This window comes from Chiloscyllium plagiosum, chromosome 10 (genome assembly GCF_004010195.1).
Source record: "Chiloscyllium plagiosum isolate BGI_BamShark_2017 chromosome 10, ASM401019v2, whole genome shotgun sequence".
Lineage (NCBI taxonomy): Eukaryota > Metazoa > Chordata > Chondrichthyes > Orectolobiformes > Hemiscylliidae > Chiloscyllium > Chiloscyllium plagiosum.
Window position 1 is genome coordinate 24,862,401 of NC_057719.1, and position 18,974 is coordinate 24,881,374.

Sequence of the window (18,974 nt, forward strand, 5' to 3'; positions counted from 1 at the left end):
AGAATATGTATTCGTATTTCATTGGGAAGATCAATTTTTAAGGATTAATATTATTGATTACCTGACTACTGATTCCACGGTACAGACTAGCTCTTCTGCACCACACTCTCTAGTGTTCATTGGAGGGGGTGAAGTCTGGTACAGGTGAGTCTCCGCAGCAGCACCAATCTCACTGCTGTGGTGATTGTAATGACACCTTTTGCAATAACGCACTGGTTTGTTTCCATGACGACCACAGCATCCTGCTGAGAAGCAGGTAACAATGGCTCTCCTAACGTGCGAGCTACAATTCTTATGGGGAACAAGACTTTCATGTTAGTTAAAAGAGCCACAAGTTCAATTTTTTTAATACTAGAAAGTATTCTTTAGGCTTTCAAAATGCTAAACTTTCAAACAACACTTTCCAGCAGATCAATAATTTTGGATGAGTTCTAATATCTTCTTTCCTGTTGATGAAACATTAAAGATCCTTAAAATTAATATCTGCTTGCAATATTTTAAAATGCCATTTGGTGTTAGTTGTACTTTCAGACAGCCCAATTAGGTACTGGCCAAACTCAGCAGCAGTCTAGCCAAGGCAGTGTACACAATAAAAAATAGCAGCATCTGTAAACTGAGAAAATCAGTCAACATTTCAGAATTACGTTCTTACAGTTCTGATGAAAGTTAAATAAACTTGAAATCTTAGCTGGTTTTCTCTGTACAACCTATGACTGATGTGCTGAATGGTTCCAGCATTTTCTATTTTTTTCAGATTTCCAGTATTCCAAAGTGTTTTGCTTCTAAGTTAGTGCGTGTTTTAAGTCAGATTTGTTTCCAGCTTGCCAACCTAATTTTCTTCATCAAAAAGAAAAAGGATCCTGGATTTATAATTATCCTATAAATTAACACATCTTCACATTTCGTGTTCTCAACAACAGAATCAATAGAAAACTGAAGCCTTGGTGAAGTTAAATTTAAAAACACAATTGCAAGACTAAATGCTAAAACTCATATAAATGTATTTTCAATCTCAAGTTACCTTCTCTCTTCATCCTGTTAAGGTAAACAAAATATGTCAGGGTATTTAAAGGCAAGTGAAAGTTCCCTCTCCATTTAATGCAACTCAAATTACCTTTCAAAGCACTCAAAAATCAACAACTCCATTGAGAGCAGTCCTCTTTAGCATCTTCTTCGATCCAAAATAGACATAATCAGGATACCATGAGGTACCAAATGTAAGTAACTCCATGAACAACTAAGATTTGGAGTGTAATAATTTAAACCGTAAACAAGCTGGCCAGATTGTTACTGGTGTATAATGTCACCAGTGCAGCTCCAGATATTCTATTCTAATTTTACTATTCTATCTATCTCCAAGGAACCATCAAATACTCTGAATCATGTAAGTTTGCTTAATGAAATAATTCATAGGAAAAGCTGCCAGGTGCTCCTTTTCCATGCAGTTTAACTTGAATTTATTTTATAGTGAGTTAAAACAAATCAACTATATTTTGATTTTAGAGCTAAAAGGGGAGAACAAGGATGCTGCTCGGACAAATCAAAATGGTTTGGTTGGATATTTGCATCAACTGGTCAGGATGTATCCTGTGGTCGATACCGATCAGTTGATGCAAATATACAATCAAACTACTTTTTTTTTGTCCGAGCAACATTCTTGTTCTTCCCTTTTAGCTCTAAAATCAAAAATATGTTGTTGTTTTTTACCCACTGTGAAATTAATTCCAGTTAAACTGCAGAAAAGAGCTGATAAATTTAGTACCTTACAGGAGACATTGGACATTGGATCACAGCTTTGCTGACCCATCCCCGTTTGCATTGTGACCCCTACATTCTCTGGTCATTGCTCCTCACTTAATGATGTGAAATCACTTCAAAAACATTTACTTAGAAGTTGATGTTAGTTGTTGATAATGCATCCGAAGTAAAACAAATCAAGTGATCTGAGCGATTTATGAAATAAGTAAAGAAATAGATTATCACCAAAAGGAGTAGAGTTCCTTAATGTTATTTGCACCAACTAGAAAAAGTACAATCTTACTACAAATAATGAAAGGAAATTTACTGTCCTTCCATTCTACCCTCCCTCACCATCCTCTATAAATGGAAAACAAGCAGTCAGTACAAAAAAACTTTAAGATTATGCTCTGTTGGTGAAAATAAACAAACGTTTTAACATTATTGGTTTATCAATGTGTCATTTAAAAATGGCACAATTCTTCATTGCTTCAATTTTTCCTACAGTGAGGTTTTTATGGTTATGGTATTTCTCAATATTTCCTGATGGGGAAGAAAGGTAATCAGAAGGGAAATTTGAATAGTTCCATTCCCAGGCTACTTCAAATGCTCATTTCCATGACAGCCCTTTTAGAAAAGATGACATATCAATTTGGTTTGTTGCACTGTCTGTCACGAAGATAATTTTTTTTGATAAATAGACATCATAGATAGTGAAGAAGGCTTTTGGTATGCTTGCCTTTATTGATCAGTGCATTGAGTACAGTATAGGAGTTGGGAGGTCATGTTGCAGCTGTACAGGATATTGGTTAGGCCAATTTTGGAATACTGCATGCTGTTCTGATCTCCCTGCTATAGGAAGGAAATTGTGAAACTTGAAAGGTTTCAGAAAAGAATTACAAGGATGTTGCCAGGGCTGGAGGGTTTGAGCTATCGAGAGAGGCTGAATAGGCTGGGGCTATTTTCCCTGGAGCATCAGAGGCTTAGAGGCCACCTTATAGAGGTTTATGAACTCATGAGGGGTAAATATACAAGGTTCTTTCCCTGGGGTGGCAGGAGTCCAAAACTAGAGAGCATAGGTTTAAGGTGAGAGGGAAAAGATTTAAAAGGGACCTAAGGGGCAACTTTTTCACACATATTTGGAATGAGCTGTCAGAGGAAGTGGTGGAGGCTGGTACAATTACAACATTTAAAAGGCATTTGGATGGGTATATGAATAAGAAGTGTTTAGTGGGATAAGGGCCAATTACTGGTAAATGGGATTAGATTTATTTAGGATATCTGGTCGGCATGGATGAGTTGGACCGAAGGGTCTGTTTCATGCTGTACATTTCTATGACTCAATGGTGGGTGGTGGGAGCACTGCAAGGTAAGAGTCCCAGCAAACAGTAGATTTTCTAGATTTATAGCTGTCCTTTGAAAATACACTTACACCTCTTTTTGGAATTTTAGTTTTAATAGTGGTTTTAAATTTAATCTCACCAAGACTTTAATTGTCTATTGATTCAACTTTAGTTGAGGGTTATAGGTTGCTTCTAAATCTAGGATCCCTCTTCCTCTTGGTGAAGAAAATTAAACTTACAAGCTGGAAACAAACCTGACTCCATCACACACACTAACAAGACACAATGTAAAACTGGAAATCAGCAGTTTGTGGATATGTGGGGAAGTTGGTGAATACATTATGCATCACAGGAAAACAAATAGCAATATCAATATAATGGAATATTTCCTCTTTTTTGCATCAGAGTCATGATAAATTATGCAAAAGGAAATACAATGAAATTATTTTTGAAAATAGCAATAGCACTTATTAAAAATTTAACAAAAGAATCAATAGCCACTATTATATGATTATTTATTCAAATAACTTGCAGATCCTATACCAACATTTCAAAGTGATTTAGGGGTGCTATGAATACAAGAAACTGAGCGCAAAAAGAGAACAGGAATCTTCATATCATATCAAGACATGTATTGATAGACAGGATTACAACATCTGTTATTTGTGGCTATTCTATATCCTAGTACAATGGATATGCAAATACCAAAAACATTGAGGAGAATCCTTTGGAGGAAAAGCCTTGGATTGACAAACATATCTCATCAATATTAAATTCCTTTCTCTTAAAGGATATAACTGCACTAAATGCATCTCTTTGATGTTGAATAATACGAAGCAGTAATTGAGATAAATTCTGCTATTATGCCAATGTAGCCACACATTAATCACAAATATCTCCATTAAAAAAGTATAATTTGGCTCATCCTTGGATATTATTAGAATACTCAGAAAACTAGATTTAACATTCAAGTTAATCAGTATGGTCTAAGTTGAATTTAAAATTACACATTCACAATGTACGATTAATTAATTTTGTTTATCTTGCGTATTTACTTCAATACTATATTTTAAATGCTTTTTTGTAAAAATGCCAATGAAAACTTTACTTTTCAAAGAAAGGATTATAATTTAAAATTAAATGTATTTAACAAGTTAACAAAAAAAGGAATAGAAAGTTTTTCAGTTGGAGAATGATCAGTACAAAATCAAATAGTCATTGCGTTGCATTTTCGGCATGAGGTAAAACTAACAGCATATTTTTGTAGAGCTAGCGATTTTTTATGATTCCTTCTTTTTTATCACAAATGATATTTAGTTATCATTTTACCAAATGTAATTAACTTCTCAAACAGCTTGTCACTGCACAATTTCACACAATTTCAATAAATAAGTTACTGCTTCATAAAACAGTACACCATAACGGTGACATGATAGAAGATAATTGTATTCAACATAATGTGCATTTATTCTCTATTCAAATCAGTGGCTAATATAATTTTTAAATGTTTTACAAGCTGGGCTAGCTAAGTAATTAATTTTCATTCTGCAAGACAAACTGAATGGTAAATACTGAAAGCAAAATACAGAAACATCAACAAGAAGCACAAGAAAGGCACATATTTGACATTTTCAACTCAATGAAGAACGCACATCTAGCTTCTTTAGAGGCCTAATGCTTGTATAACCAGCCACAGTGTAAGGGCACTGATGATTTGTTAGCAACATTGACCATGATTGCAATTAAGATTTTCAATGCTTCAAGCATTATAGTGGACAGCAATGTTAAATGAATTGCATCAAACAATTATTGCAATATTTGAGTTGCATCTAATTCTAAAACCAAGGGCTGAATTATATTAGCATTGCAAATTGGGAAAAAACATTTTTTTTTCCTATGGGAAGAACAAAAACATCTATTCCTTCAATTCCCTTTGGTCACTATTTACAAGAAGGGTTAAGAACAACAACAAAGACTTATTTTTGTTGTAGACCCTTGTATTGTAGTAAAGCACCAAAGATATTTTACCAAAATATTTCAAAACAAACAACAAACTAAGAATGATATTAGGAGAAATTAGAGTTTTTTTTGTTTATTCATTCAAAAGAATAAATGGCCAGGCCAGCATTTTGTGCTCATACATAATTGTCCCTTATAAGGGTGGTGGTCAGCTGCCTTTTTCAACCACTGGAGTTCTTAGTGTGTAGGAACACCCACAATGTTATTAGGAAGGAAGTTCCAAGGTATTGACTCAACGATGGTAAAGGAATGGCAATATAGCTCCAAGTCAGGATGATATGTGATTGGAGCAGAAGTTGCTGCTGGTGGTGTTCTTATGCATCTGCTGCCCTTCCCTTTTCAAGTGCTAAAGCCTGTAGGTTTGCTGTTGTAAGAAATTGGTGAATTGTTGTAGTGCATCTTGTAAGCGGTATATGCTGTTGCCACTATCCATTAGTGATGGACGGGGTATCAATGAAATGGATTGCATTGTCTTGGATGGTGTCGAACTTAATGTGTGTTTTTGGACGAAGTTAAAAGTGTTTTTGGAGCTACACTCATCCAGGACAGTGGAGAGTATTCCATCACAGTCCTGACTCATGCCCTGTAAACGGTGCTCAACCATCGGGGAAACAGGAAATAAGTTTCTCGCCCAGAATTCATGGCCTCTAACCCGCTCTTGCAGCTATCATATGTGTATGGATGGACCAGTTCAGTTTCTGGTCAATGGTAACCCCCAGAATGTGGACAGTGGGAGATTCTGCAATGTTAAACCCAACAAAAGCTCAGGGACACTGATTAGATTCTCTCTTATTGGTGATGATGTGGAGGAGCTGCGGTTCTACTGCGGGTGGACAAAGTCAAAAATCACATAATACCAGGTTATAGTCCAACAGATTTATTTGGAAGCACTAGCTTTTGGAGTGCTGTTCCTTCATCAGGTCTAGTGCTACTAAATAAACCTGGTGTTGTGTGATTTTTAACCTTATTGGTGATGGTCATTGTCTGGTACTTGAACAGCATGAATGACAACAAAAAGCATGATCAAAGGTTGGTTTTAAGAAAGTTTTAAAGAAGGAAAGGTACAGAAGCACAGATCTGTTGAGTATCCCAGAGCTTTGGGCATTGACAACTGAAGGCGAACCAATCAATGGTGGAGTAATTAAAATCAGGTATGTTTAGAAGGCCAAAGTTAGAGGAGGAGAAAGTGAGAACTGCAGATACTGGAGATCAGAGTCGAGAGTGTGGTGCTGGAAAAGCCTCAGCAGGTCAGGCAGCATCCGAGGAGCAGGAGAATCAATGTTTCGGGCGTCAGCCCTTCATCAGGAATCTTGCCCGAAACATCAATTCTCCTTCTCCTAAGATGCTGCCTGACTTGCTGTGCTTTTCCAGCAACACACTCTTGACAAAGGACGAGTGCAGATATATACGATGCATATTCTGATGGAATCGAAAAGTGTGGTGCTGGAAAAGCACAGCAGGTCAGGCAGCATCCAAATAGCAGGAGAGTCGTATCAGGCATAAGCTCTTCATCTGGAATTGGGGGGATGGTAGCTGGGAAGGCGATAGGTCAGTACAGGTGGGGGGTAGGTGGTGATAGATCCGAGGGAGGGTAGAATGGACAGGTGGGAATGTACCTGTCCATCTTCCTTCCCACCTATCCACTCCACCCTCCCCTCCAACCTATCACGCCCACCTGTATCTATCTATCGCCTTCCCAGCCACCTTCTCCTCCATCCCCAAGGGGCATCATGTAGTGGGCCAAGGATAGATCATCAAGGGATGCAAGGGAAGGAAGAGACACCATTGCAAGTGATTTTCTGGCAATGAGTAGGCAATTAAAAATGGAACGAGGTGAAAGCAGTCCCACAAAAGTGGAGAATCAGGACGTCTTATGGTGTTGTGATAGTCTCCCTACCCCTGGACTAGGAAGCCTGGATTCAAGTCCCACCTGCTCCAGAGGTGAATAATAACATTTCTGAATGGGTTCATTAAGAAAATCTGGTTAAATAAAAATATAATCAGAAGTGGAGAATCATTCAACGAGGTTGATGTGATCAACTGTGCAAAGGTTGCAGACAGACCAAAAGGGAAAGCTTACTTTTGTCACACTACCATAGGATATAACTTGTGCTTTTGATGAGAGCTGTTTTGGTATTGTGGCAGCTGATTTAATTCAAACATGGAGTTCCAGGAAAATTGGAAATGGATTTGGGAGGCGGGTACATGACTTTGGAGATTGTATGGCAATTTTAAAGAATGGTGAGGTCAAGAGTTGTTTTTTGAGGCGTGATGACAATACACTTAAAGGATAGGGGTACAAGACCTGAAGAAACAAAATCATTTATAACATCTGAATCAGGAGGGAAGCTCATCTGTACTTTAAGCAGGTATGGTTTAAGGGAGTGATTTCTGAGATTCATGGATAACATGAGCTTGGAAATGGCACAAGAGGAGAAAAACTGTAGAAAGATTTAAATTCAGGGCTAGAGCATTGCGTGCATTATGGGATATTTGGCCCAGTGTGCTGGTAGAAAGGAGAGATGCAGCAGAGGCAGCTGAGTGGATTGTCCTGACATTCGTGAGGAAGTCCATGAGCATCCATTATTGCTGGAGGTGAAGGTGAGGGGAATCGGAGGAGAGAAGTTTTAGAGAATGTTTTACAGTAAATGAAACTTAGAGGTTACTTTTGCATTCCAGGTTAATCCTAGAACATTGAGCATTTTTTAAATAGATTCCCCACAGTGTGGAAACAGGCCCTTCGGCCCAACAAGTCCACCATGCCCCTCTGAAGACTATGAGGAGAAAGTGAGGTCTGCAGATGCTGGAGATCAGAGCTGGAAATGTGTTGCTGGAAAAGCGCAGCAGGTCAGGCAGCATCCAGGGAACAGGAGAATCGACGTTTCGGGCATAAGCCCTTCTTCACTTTTGTGGGACTGCTGAAGAAGGGCTTATGCCCGAAACGTCGATTCTCCTGTTCCCTGGATGCTGCCTGACCTGCTGCGCTTTTCCAGCAAAACATTTCCCTCTGAAGACTAACCCATCCAGACCCATTCCTCACCCTTACGTTTATCCCTGACTAATGCACCTAACCTATACATCCCTGAACACTATGGGCAATTCAGCATGGCCAATTCACCTAACCTGCACATGTTTGGATTGCGGGAAGAAACCAGAGCACCCAGAGGAAACCTATGCAGACACAAGGAGAACATGCAAACTCCAGACAGACAGTCGCCAGAGGCTGGAATTGAACCTGGGTCCCTGATGCTGTGAGACAGCAGTGCTAACCACTGAGCCACCATGCCGTTTGCAGCAGATGATAGCAGGATCACAACAGTGGTCTAGTCAAAGCTAGCAGATAATGGCTAAATCTGTTATTCAGCATGAGTGATTTACAAAAGTGATCAGAGATGCCTTATTGAAATTGATAAGGCGGGACTGTCAAGACTACATGAAATGGCAAGGCCAAATCTGTGGCCATGAATGTGGTTTAGGGATATTACATGGAGAGAAATTTCAAAAAGACAAGCAGGTGGGAAATTCACAGTGGAAGGTACACGATAAAATCATCTAGGATAAGAAATTATTTGGTGCAAAAGCTGGAGAGGAAAGCAGTGTGGAAATATTTTAATTGCACTTGGGAGTACAATGAAGAATAAGGATTTTAAAGAGATGTGAGATACGTGTTGAATAAGGTGAGAAATGTAAATGATAAGAAAGTGACAGAAGAACTGAGAGAATGAGGCCAAAGGTGTGACCTGAGATCTGATAGCCACTGTGATAGTCTTGGCGAGGTAAATATAAAAGATGCAGCCAGTGGGCTAGATGTCCTCACCCCACAGGTTGGTTTCTGTTAATGTCATGGTGTTAGAGCAATCTGTCAAAAATAAGTTCATTAATGGTAAAGGCTCTGCTACAAGTCACTGCACTTTTTGGATGGTAATTTGTAGAGGGCTGGTAAGAGAAGATCTGCTGGCAGAATCCACAAGGTCAGTGGAAGACAAATTGGACAGGAAGAAAATTGACAAGGTTACTCCTTTCTGGATTGACTGACAGCAAGACTGTCAAGAAAGTATGATGGAGCAATTTGTGTTTTTGCTCAATACAGAGTACCTCAAACCTCATTGAAGAATGCCAAGTCAGGCAGAAAAGGAATCTGTAGGCTTAATCAAGAGAGAATTGAGCTTACAGCAACAAGACAGCAGAAAGTCAAGGAATGATATAATGAAGAGAATTGAGAAATGAAAGGAAGCACAACAACATAAGGGAATCTAAAAAGGACAAAAAGCAATTAAATAGAAAAAAATGCAAATAGTGTAATGGGCTCATGAATTAATATGCCTTCTCTTTTGTATTACAACACTTTTTGAACTGAGATATCAATCAATCTCAAGATACCTGATGGCAGAGAGAAACATTTGCACCTGCAAAAAAATTTTGATAAGGACTTCATTTGAACCAGCTCTAATGATTTTGTTACCTTGGGGAGCCATTACTTTATTTTTAAATCTTGTACCTCTATACTCCTGTTTTGTTTGACAACAAAATGTGCATGATTGTGTGAAGTACTGCATGAAGCTCCTTCTACAACATTGATTCTGTGAAATTCTGCACCAAAGTTGACTCAAATACATTTAATCAGAGCTATTAATGTTGATTAAATTATAACTTGCTTTTGGCTTTATAAAACAGTAAGTCAGTGTTTTGGACACAAGCAGCCTTGGACTGCAGTTGCAATAAAATTCAGCCCTATGTTCTGTTGTATTCCTTTTACTGTTAAATATTGAGCCTCTTTTCTAAACAATAGGATTTGCTGTTTCACATTTAATTGCCTGAAACACCGAGAAATTCATGAAAGCATGTCACAGCATAAGTACAGTCTGCAGCCTGGTGATCAAACAAACTATTGCATGATGGGATGAGCTGGCAGAAGTGCATCAATCAACCATGAGATGAAAAGCACAACCACTGGAAAATTTCCACCAAATTAAAAACTGGTCTTACCTTCTTCTGACAAATAGCCGAAATTTCAGCTGTAAAGGTGAACATATGCAATGAATCAAAATGAAAAGTATTTTGTAATCATTGCTGGGAACTGGTCTCCGCAAAACTTATACTTTCTGCAAATAAATATATCAATGGCAATAATTTCAATTTTTTAATGAAGAAAGCAGAAGTAAGGACAAAACTGGTGTAAAACAACACCCAGACTATTTAACACTGATTAACAATGGGACCTATTTAAACATTCAAACATTTTGATTGTGCAGTGAGAAGCAGAAATGGCCTGAGGCGTACGTATTGTAGGTCTGCACCACAAGTGCACTGCGTATCACATTAGTTTGGACACTATAGTTATTCGCCTGAAGTTGTCATTGAGCCCAATTCTAATTGTAAATAAACAGTCAAATACCACCTTCGAAAAATTTGTTTGCAACTAACCATGTCATTTGCAGTGCATATTGAGATCAGTTTTCTCAGACATATAGCAGCTAAACCTGTAGTTCTTAAAGAGACAACTGTCACCTATCTTTCAGATGGTAAGGTTTAACACTTACTTAACTACATGTCATCAAAACTGCAGGTCACCGACAGTCACTGTTCACTTTGTGCCTGATTGCCTTAGGATCGTAGTCAGCTAAGCATCTCAGCTGATAGATATTCATTTACTATTGTATTGCTACCATTCTTCATTAAGCAAATGCAGCAGGAAATGTGCTGTAGATCATCCAATTTGTAAACTAACATCTGATCTCAAATGACTCTTTTAGGAATATTTGGTTTTCATAATTTAGTATGTCTTAAGGAACATCAGGGCAATATTTTCACCAATGCCCATTTAATGTGACATTTAAAATAAGACAATGGGGCCAACATAACCCATCGTTTTTCTCCCCTTTTAAGTTATGTGCTCCCGAACTACAAAAGAATCTCGATTATCTGAAGGACACAGGCAGGGAGTATTTTGTTCGGCTAATCAAATGTCGGATAGCATAGTTTAGCCGAGCATCGGGACTTGCGAACTTGTCAGATAATCCGAAATTCAGATAATTGAATGCCGGATAATCGAGGTTCCTCTGTATATAGTTCATGAGTTACAAATAAATTCATGCCACTGGTTATTTCTCTGCAATTGCTCTTACAGCTTTGGGAATCACTTATCAAACTACTATTGCCATCTGTGGTTGATTATTTCTAATACATCAAAACAAAGCAAAATGAAAATGGTTTGAATGCAACATCAGTTTATAGCTTTCTTTAATCACAGAAGCATAAAAATGAACAAGAAAACCCATCCAATCAAGAAAAGTCTATCCTGAACCACTGGGTTACACATATTACAAATAATTTACAAAAAAGCTAATTTTATTGCAATCTGCCAGTGAATAAATAACAAAACAAAGGTTTACTATCTAGTCAACATTACATCAACGGTTTGTATACAATTCCACACCTCTATCAATTTCCTGGTTGTTGACAAAAAAGAGCTTAGAAACATGATTTTCATCATAAACTGCTTACATGTTTGTATACAAGGCTTTCTTTCACCTTTCTGCTGATAAACCACAGTTTGTAATGCCTTTGTCAGTAGTTACTCTTCCCACATGATGATAATATATATTTTAAAATTAAACATGACTAAATAAAATGTCTGAACCATAAACAGCTTGACAAAAGTCAAATTAAAATGAATGATTGGTATTAATTACCCCATGCCACATCTGACAGGAATTGGTGGAAAGGTAACTCTTTGAAAATTACACAGTACTTACAATCTTGTTCCTGCCAAGGTCTGTGATCACTATTTTGATGAGGCCTTGCTTGAGGGTCCAGGTAATTTTGAAGTACCAATGGGTGGCACATGTACTTGACATGGGATACCCTATCCTGCCAACGCTAATGGAAGAGCTGCAGGTCCTTCAAAACAACCGAACTATTTTTGTGCAGCCAGATATTCCAGCTGTATGATCCTCTGTTCCTCATCTCTTGGACTAGCTTCTCTTTGTTCCCATCTAACTAACCTGCAGTGGTTCAGTTGCACATTGAATAAACAGATTTCTTGCCCCTATCAACCAGCAGATGCTCCAAAAATGCAAATAACTCCCTGACAGCATGATAATGAGGCCAGAGTATGGAAAGGATTCAGAATTCTAACACCACCATAAAATTACCAGGTAAATGTAACATGATGTCACAAGTTTTTAAGTCAATCTGTTTATCTATACCAGAATCTTACTTTGTGCAAGAAATGTGTAGTTAACAAAAATGTGGAACAGGTTTAATAATTTATTAAACAAAGGTTTATAAATTGGCATTAGTAAATGATTGTGCTCCCCAGAATAGCTGCTTGTTACAAACACCCCCTCTCAAATCAGAAAATGTTTTTTTCTACATACTGCTGTCTTACAAAGAGATTCCTAATGTATATTTCCTTTCTCACTAATCTATAATACCACAGTTTGTTACAAAATGACATACACGAACAACAATTTCACATTTCATCTGCAAATTGGTGCTGACAATTACATCTTACTGAAGTGTTAACAAGAATTTTCAATCCAAAACTCACCTTGTGGTAGCAGAACATCAATTAACCATTCAGATTGGATTCTGTTAGAAGAAAAATGGAAGTATAAAATAAACAACAAACTTACAGTATCCAAAAATATACAGGCAGGTTCACATTTGTGGCAGACGTTTTCTTCCAAACTGAAAAGGAAGGCATGCTGATATGCATATACAACTAACATGATAAAAATATTGACAACAATTATTATTCTATTCAAAGAATGGAGAAGGACAGAAAAGTTTCAAATAAAGACTGCTGCTTTGGGGTGTTGACTTTAATACCTTTCATATTTTTCCTTAAACTTTTGGCTATATATATAATAGAGTGTTGTGATGTAACAAGTATTAGTTAAATAAATGGTACTCACCCTGCAATCTTCTGACTACATTCTTCACACAGGTATAATGGAGGTGGTTTTTCACCTAATGCCACAGAAATGGATGGATCTATGCACATCTTTAAAAGAGAAATTTTTAAAAACCTATAATTTAGTTAACCACATCAAGCAAAATGTTCAACAGAATTCAAATCATAATAACTGAAACTTGCTTCATTAATGTGAAATAGTTTCCTGTTGCGAGCTACAATTTCAGGAAAAATAGCCAAATAGTCATAGTCTCAAATCAAAATTATCACAAAATTCTAATGAAACAGCAGGAGGCCTTTTGCTTCATCCTATCTGCACCAACTCCGCAAATAAGCATCCTGGCTTTATGACATTCTCTGTTTCAACCTTTCCCCTTCGTGAACTCATTTCTCCCTGTTTCAAAGTTCTGCCCTCCTCCAATTCTGGCATCTTGTGCACCCCAATTTCCTGCACTCTACTATTGGGTACCATTAGTTCCTAGGCAGGAATTTATTCCATAAATGTCTCTACTTCTCTTTCCTCCTTTAAAATACTCTTTAAAACCTATTAGTTTACCAAAGATTGGTCTCCTTCATAAGTCCATAAGATATAGGAGCAGAATTAGGCCATTTGGTCCACCAGGTCTGCTCTGCCATTCAATCATGGCTTATATGCTTCTCACCCCCATTTTCCTGCCTTCTCTCCATTTCCCTTCAACCCATTACCAATAAAAAATCTGTCTAACACCTCCATAAATTTATTCGCTGTCCCAGCATCCACTGCACTTTGGAGTAGTGAATTTCACAGATTTACAACCCTTTGGGAGAAGTAGTTTCTCCTCAACTCTGTTTAAATTTGCTAACTCTTATCCTAATATTATGTCCCCTCATCCTAGAATGCCCCACAAGAGGAAGCCTCCACTCCACATCTATTTTATTGACAACGTTTATCATCTTGAATCCCTCAATTTGATATTCCCTCATTCTTTTAAATTCCAGACAGTATAGGCCTATGCTGTTCAATCTCTCTTCATATGACAAACCTGTCATCTCTGGAATCAATCCAGTGAACCTTCTCTGAACTTTCTCCAATGCCACTACATTTGTAAGGGTCTTATTTCCTCATTGCAAGTTACCATCCTGCCTATTTTTGTGCCGTCTTCAAATTTGGCTATCGAGCCTTCTATCCCTGAATCCAAGTCATTAATACAGATTGTAAATAGCTGGGGTCCAAGAACCAAACCCTGTGGCACCCCACTAATTACATCCTGCCAACTAGAATTTTAAAAAAATTTGTCCCGACTCACTGTCCTCTGTCCATCAGTCTTCAGTCATCTTTCCAAGCTAATAAATTATCCCTAATCCCATATGATCCAACCTTGTGAATTAACTTTTCGTGCGGGACCTTATCAAGTGCCTTCCAGAAGTCCAGATAAATTACATCTACAGCATCCCCATTATCCAGTGGTGTTCCACAGGGATCAGTGCTGGGGCCACTGTTGTTTGTGATATACATAAACGATCTGGAAGAGTACACTGGTGTTCTGATCAGTAAGTTTGCAAATGACACGAAGACTGGTGGAGTAGCAGAAAGCATAGAGGACTGTCAAAGAATACAGGAGAATATGGACTGGAGAGTTGTGCAGAAAAGTGGCAGAAGGAGTTCAATCCAGGCAAATGTGAGGTGATGCATTTTCGAAGGTATAATTCTAGAGTGAACTATACTATAAATGTAAGAGCCTTGGGAAACGTTGATGAGCAAAGAGATCTGGGAGTTCAGGTCCACTGTACCCTGAAAGTGGCTGCATAGGTGGATAGAGTGGTCAAGAAGGCATATGGTATGCTTGCCTTCATCCGACAGGGTATTGGGTATAACAGCTGGCAGGTCTTGTTAAAATTGTAAATGACTTTGTTTCGGTCGCATTTAGAATACTGTGTGCAGTTCTGGTCGCCACATTACCAAAAGAATGTGAATGCTTTGGAGAGGGTGCAGAGAAGGTTTACAAGAATGTTGCCTGGTATGGAAGGTGCTAGCTATAAAGAGAAGTTGAGTAAATTATGATTGCTTTCATTAGAAAAAAGGAGATTATGGGGGGACTTGATTGAAGTCGACAATATCATGAAGGGTATAGACAGGGTGGATAGAGATAAGCTTTTTCCCCAGGGTGAGGGATTCAATAATGAGAGGTCACACATTCAAGGTGAGAGAAGAAAAGTTTAAGGGGAATACATTTAGAAAGTACTTTATACAGAGAGTGGTAGGTGCCTGGAATGCACTGCCAACAGAGGTGGTAGAGACAGGCACGGTAGATTCATTTAAGGTGCTTCTGGACAGATGCATGTGTAGGTGGGGAGCAGAGGGATAGACCCTTAGGAATTAGACGATAGGTTGAGACAGTGGATTTGGATCAACACAGGCTTGGAGGGCCGAAAGGCCTGTTCCTGGGCTGTAAATTTTCTTTGTTCTTAGTTCTTAGTTTCAAACTTTCATTATGGCCTCTCCAGGCACACAATTGTTTTATTGAATATATACTGGAAGTATTTCTCCAGGGTTTCTGTTTCCTTTAAAATGAGAAAAACCTTTCAGAATAATTTCAGATCAATACAGTTTTCATTAATTGTATTTTTTTCTACATGCTTCATTAAAGTATACTGTTTTCACTAAACGGTCATTGACTTTGCATAGTTAAATAGATTATCATTTAAAATATTTATGAAAGAGTGCTTCCTCACAGTCTCCAAGCTAACCTGCTACCCTTTCGAGAGTCAGATCTCCTACCACCAGAATCGGATCTCAAAGCTCCCACCATTGTGACTGATGATTAATAAACACACTCTCCTCACAATCACTAATGCCCTCCCTGACACCCCCATCTTTGCCCCCAATAAGTTTCCAATGCTCAGCAATCTCTCTTGACTTTCAAGTTAACTTTTGCCCCTCCAAGTCACTTACATATTTCTTATCAACGGGAAGCTTAATTTCTCCTATGCAATGACCTATGCTGCAATGTCTCCCCACAACAGAATGGATCCAAACAATATACTTCCTGTTTACATCCCTTTATTGCGAGTCCTTAAGCACTGTAACAATATGGGGAAAATGTTCATCATGAATGGAAATCAGGTTCTACATGGAGGATGCATGCTGCTTCACCAAATTATTATCCAGGTATGAAAGATAATGAAAATTAGATGTGCTCCTTAAACAGCTCGCTTATTCACTCTGAGAAATTGCCAGCCCAATAATGACAACAATAATATATTTCGAATTAGTTAGAAGATTTTCAGAATACCTTCACAGCAGGTTTGTTGATTGCATTCTGACATTCGACATGCTGACAGTGAATTGGATTCCATGCTAGAAGAAAGTGAAAACCATGAGGTGCAATTACACATAATTGTGATTGACATCTAAGTTGCTGTTTCCTTGACAAAGGAAGAATGAGATATTCTTAACCAATGTGAAGTCAAACTGTGCCAGTTTCCTCATTTCCCCTCCCCCCACCTTATCCCATTCCAATCTTCCAGTACAGCACCACTCTCATGACCTCTCCCATCTGTCCATCTTTCTTCCCACCTACCCACTCACCCTCCCCTCCAACCTATCACCTTTACCTCCACCTCCATCCACCTAGTACACTTTCAGTTACCTCCTCCCGAGCCCCACCTCCCTCCCATTTATCTCTCCATACACGTGGCTGGCAGCCTCATTCCTGATTAAGGGCTTTTGCCCGAAACATTGAATTTTCTGCTCCTCGGATGCTGCCTGACTTGCTGTGCTTTTCCAGCACCACACTCTTGACTCTAGTCCCCAGCATCTGCAGTCCTCACTTTCGCCTAGTTGATTTTCACAAAAATAAGACATTTCTTGCATTTCTTTTATCCATTTATTGCAATTCATATTGTTACAGTAAATCCAATTTCAAAACAGACTTTGGCCAGCTGAGTTTCAAGGTGTTTTATGCAATTTCCTTAGTTCTGTGCAGGAAAAGTTCATACAGTAGGTCTCAATTCAAACAGCATGAATTTAGATTGGTGGCTAGATTTATTATGATTCAATCAGTGCATTCTGCGCACAAAATCAAGGGACCTTAAGCTTAAATTACATTCAGTTCAAATCTAATTTCCATGATCTTTTGAGCTACTTTACACAATATCAAGATGTTAACCATCCCTGCTCAGACGTTGCCATGGCCCCAGGGTGAATTGGGAGTTCCCATTATTTGTTCACATTTGTAGATTTTTAAACAGCCTCTAAAAATTAAACTGAGTCTTTCAAACACAAGTAACTAATTGGCGTAATGTAAATGCTTTTGATTTTTTTTCTAAATTTACTGAATAAACTGACCATCACAAATTATGAAAGTAGTAAAGCTCAACATAAGTTCAACACTGAAGTCTCAAGTCAAATGTAGGCAAAAGAAACTTCCTAATGATTGTCACCTACTGTCCTCCTTCAACTAATTAATCCCTGTGTCGAACATCATTTGGAATAAGCAATGTGAACAGCAAGAGCACAAAGTGTATTCTTGTGGAGGTGTTGCATGTCCATCACCAATATTTGTTCGGCAGCATCATTTCTAACTAAATAAAAGTGAAGTACTGTAGATGCAGAAAGTGCTGCACACAGCAGATCTGGTGGCATAAGTGGAGAGATACAGAGTTAACATTTCAAGGAAGAATTATATTGGACTAGAAACATTAACTCTGTTTCTTTCTCCACTGATACTTGGCCCGAGCCTCAATAATCAATTTGTTGCGTACATTACATTGTTGTTACACTACAACAGCAGTTAAAACCATGCAGTTCTTATGGAGACAACGCCTCAACTTCACACTGAGAATATCCGTACTGTATATGTGGCAGGACCACAATATTAAATAAGACAGATTCAGAATGGATCTAGGCAACTCAGAACCAGGTACAGATGAGGCATTATATTCTAGAACAAGCTTTACATTACTTACTTTAGATTAGATTACTTACAGTGTGGAAACAGGCCCTTCGGCCCAACAAGTCCACACCGACCAACCGAAGCGCAACCCACCCAGACCCATTTCCCTACATTTGCCCCTTCACCTAACACTACAAGCAATTTAGCATGGCCAATTCAACTAACCTGCACATTTTTGGACTGTGGGAGGAAACCGGAGCACCCCGAGGAAACCCAAGCAGACACGGAGAGAATGTGCAAACTCCACACAGTCAGTTCTTACATTCTTTTACAAAACACTTTAAATCTATACTCCGGTTTGTGATCCTCTTAGGAGGAAGAACAAAATTTCTCAATCTACTCTATCCAGACAGTTCATGATGTTGAGAACTTCTTCTGATCTTTTCAACCTTTCCAATCCATTCTCACAAGGGAAGTTTCTAATTCCTGGAAACATTCTTGTAAATCTCTTCTGCACTCTCCTCTATATATCCACAACTTTCTTAAGGGACAGTGTTCAGAACTATAGACATAACTGAGGTATAACTAGTGTCCTATGTAAGTTCAGCAAACACGACCAGCTCTTTATGCCCCTAGTAATGAATCCAAGAACACTATACCCTTTACTAAGAGCTCTCTCTTCCTGTCTTACTCACTTTAGCAACTTATGAACATATACACTCAGGTCTCTCTGCTCATGCATACCCTTTGAAAGAGTACCTTTTAACTTATACTGTTTTTCCATCTTCATTGTATGAAAATGTAACACCTTTGACAGTTGAAACTCACAGGCCTAAACTCCTAAAAATTTGGCCAGCCTAGCAGAGTTGGTTTTGAATGATCATGGCTTTGATGCTGGTACTAATTGGCTAATTGGTTCTGTGATGTTAGTATGCCTGTCCTCCCAACTGATGCAGAGAATCCATCTCAAACAAAGTTGATGGAACTTCTCAAGGGCCTTCACGTGGTACCTTTACATAGCTCCATATATTGGAGCCTTATAGAAGAGCCAAAAGGGTGACTGCGTTATACAGATGAGCCTCA

The 18,974-nt window shown here is 38.4% G+C and overlaps 1 protein-coding gene across 4 annotated transcripts in view; it reads right to left on the reverse strand.

Moving 5' to 3' along the window:
- LOC122553429 (protein unc-79 homolog) overlaps positions 1-18,974 on the reverse strand; it is a 218,242-nt gene that overhangs the window by 170,984 nt on the left and 28,284 nt on the right. For all 4 annotated transcript variants that reach the window (XM_043697181.1, XM_043697182.1, XM_043697180.1 and 1 more), the window contains exons 8-12: positions 16,290-16,354; positions 13,019-13,107; positions 12,652-12,692; positions 10,086-10,114; positions 62-291 (exon numbers count right to left, since the gene is read on the reverse strand). In XM_043697181.1, coding sequence (XP_043553116.1) covers positions 62-291; positions 10,086-10,114; positions 12,652-12,692; positions 13,019-13,107; positions 16,290-16,354 — 454 coding nt within the window. The remainder of the gene's footprint in view (positions 1-61; positions 292-10,085; positions 10,115-12,651; positions 12,693-13,018; positions 13,108-16,289; positions 16,355-18,974) is intronic.